This window comes from Alligator sinensis, unplaced genomic scaffold (genome assembly GCF_000455745.1).
Source record: "Alligator sinensis unplaced genomic scaffold, ASM45574v1 scaffold1354_1, whole genome shotgun sequence".
Classification (NCBI taxonomy): domain Eukaryota; kingdom Metazoa; phylum Chordata; order Crocodylia; family Alligatoridae; genus Alligator; species Alligator sinensis.
This window is the reverse complement of record NW_005842344.1, coordinates 574531-575936: the sequence shown is the minus strand read 5'-3', so window position 1 is coordinate 575936 and position 1406 is coordinate 574531. Positions and strand designations below refer to the sequence as shown.

At 69.7% G+C, this 1406-nt stretch overlaps 1 protein-coding gene across 1 annotated transcript in view; it reads right to left on the bottom strand.

Moving 5' to 3' along the window:
• Positions 1-1226: 1226 nt before the first annotated feature.
• The window catches only part of CRLF1 (cytokine receptor like factor 1), a 14504-nt gene continuing 14324 nt past the window's right edge, over positions 1227-1406 (bottom strand). The window contains exon 8 of the mRNA XM_025210326.1: positions 1227-1250. Coding sequence (XP_025066111.1) covers positions 1227-1250 — 24 coding nt within the window. The remainder of the gene's footprint in view (positions 1251-1406) is intronic.

Here is a 1406-nt window from a genome sequence, read left to right as displayed (position 1 = left end):
GCCCCCCCCGGGCGGGAGGAAGGGCGGCTGGCGCAGGTCGGGGGACCCCCGGCTGTGGTGGAGCTCACGTCTGCGTGGAGCCACTAAAGGACCCGCGGGGCCAGGCGCCGGCCACTGACCCAGGTCAGTCTCCAGCCATGCATTAAACCTACGGGCCCGTGCGTGCCTGCATGCGGTCGTGCCTCCGCCCAGGCCAGCGCCTTCCCCCGAGCCACCGATGCTGCTTTTCTGTCTGGTTTTTCCCCTTTATTAAATACAAGCGTGGGGCTCACAACCAGGTGCAGGCAGGCTGGCACGGCCCAGACGGCTGGAGGCCAAGCCTGCTGGAGGGCCAAGGAGTAGCTGCCCTGATCCTGGGCCCGTCTCTGGTTTGGCTGCTTCTGTGGTTGGCGGTGGAAGGGGCAGCTCCCCAAGCCCCGCAGAGCGGGGCAGAGTCCTGCTGGCTTCATGTCTCCGGGGGATGCAGCGGTGGGGGCCGGGGGCAGCCGGGGCAAAGGGCTTTCGGCTGGGGGGGAATGCATGCATCCCCTACGTGTGGGCCCTCAGCCGCTTTCTGAGCGGGCTGGGCTGCCAGCCAGCTCTGCCCACCGCATGTGGCCCCCTGCTCTGCCCCACAGGGACCCCTGGCAGGGCAAGGCCACTGCTCCAGGAGGGTCTTGCAAGGGCCCGTCTAGCTTGTCTGCCCCCAGGCACGGAGCAGCGGTGCCCAGCGGCTGCGAACACCACGGCTGGTCCCAGGTGGCTCCAAGGTCCATAAGGACCCCCATCCCCTGGGATGCTCTCTGGCCCCCTGGGCGCCTGTAGCCAGCAGCCCCCGACCTAAACGTGCCAAAATGCCCCAGGCCAGGCTGTGCAAGGGCAGCTGCGCTGGCCCCCACTATGCTGGGTGCACAGAGATACGCCGCCCCCAGCTCCCCGCCCGGCCCGGGGGAGGGACCCCGTCCACCTCGGAGGCCTGGGGTGAAGCGGGAGAGCATCACCCGGCAGGGAGGGGGGCTGCACCGCTGACCCCAGCCCTCACGGGGAGCAAGGCGGGCACAGGGGGGACGGAGGGAGGCCTGGGGGAGCAGTCCAGAGTCCAAGGCTGTTTCTTCCTGTCCTCACCGGAGAAGTGATGGGGGGCCTCCCCCCGATGCCACGGCTGGGGGTTTGGCCCCGCGCGGGGAGACCGCTGATCTGGCCCCGCGCTCCCGCCCTGCTCCCGCCACTGCCGCACGTGGCGGGGGCTACAACTTATCGCTGGGTAGAACCTGGAAGGAGAGCACAACCCAGCTTCAAGCAGAGCGAGAGCGAAGCCGGGAGCCCCCCGCCCCTGCCGGGACCCCAGCCTGTCGGCCTGTTTGCCTTCCGGGGCCCGTAAAGCCAACGGGATGCGTCTGCTTCCTCCCATAACCCGGCGCGCGGGC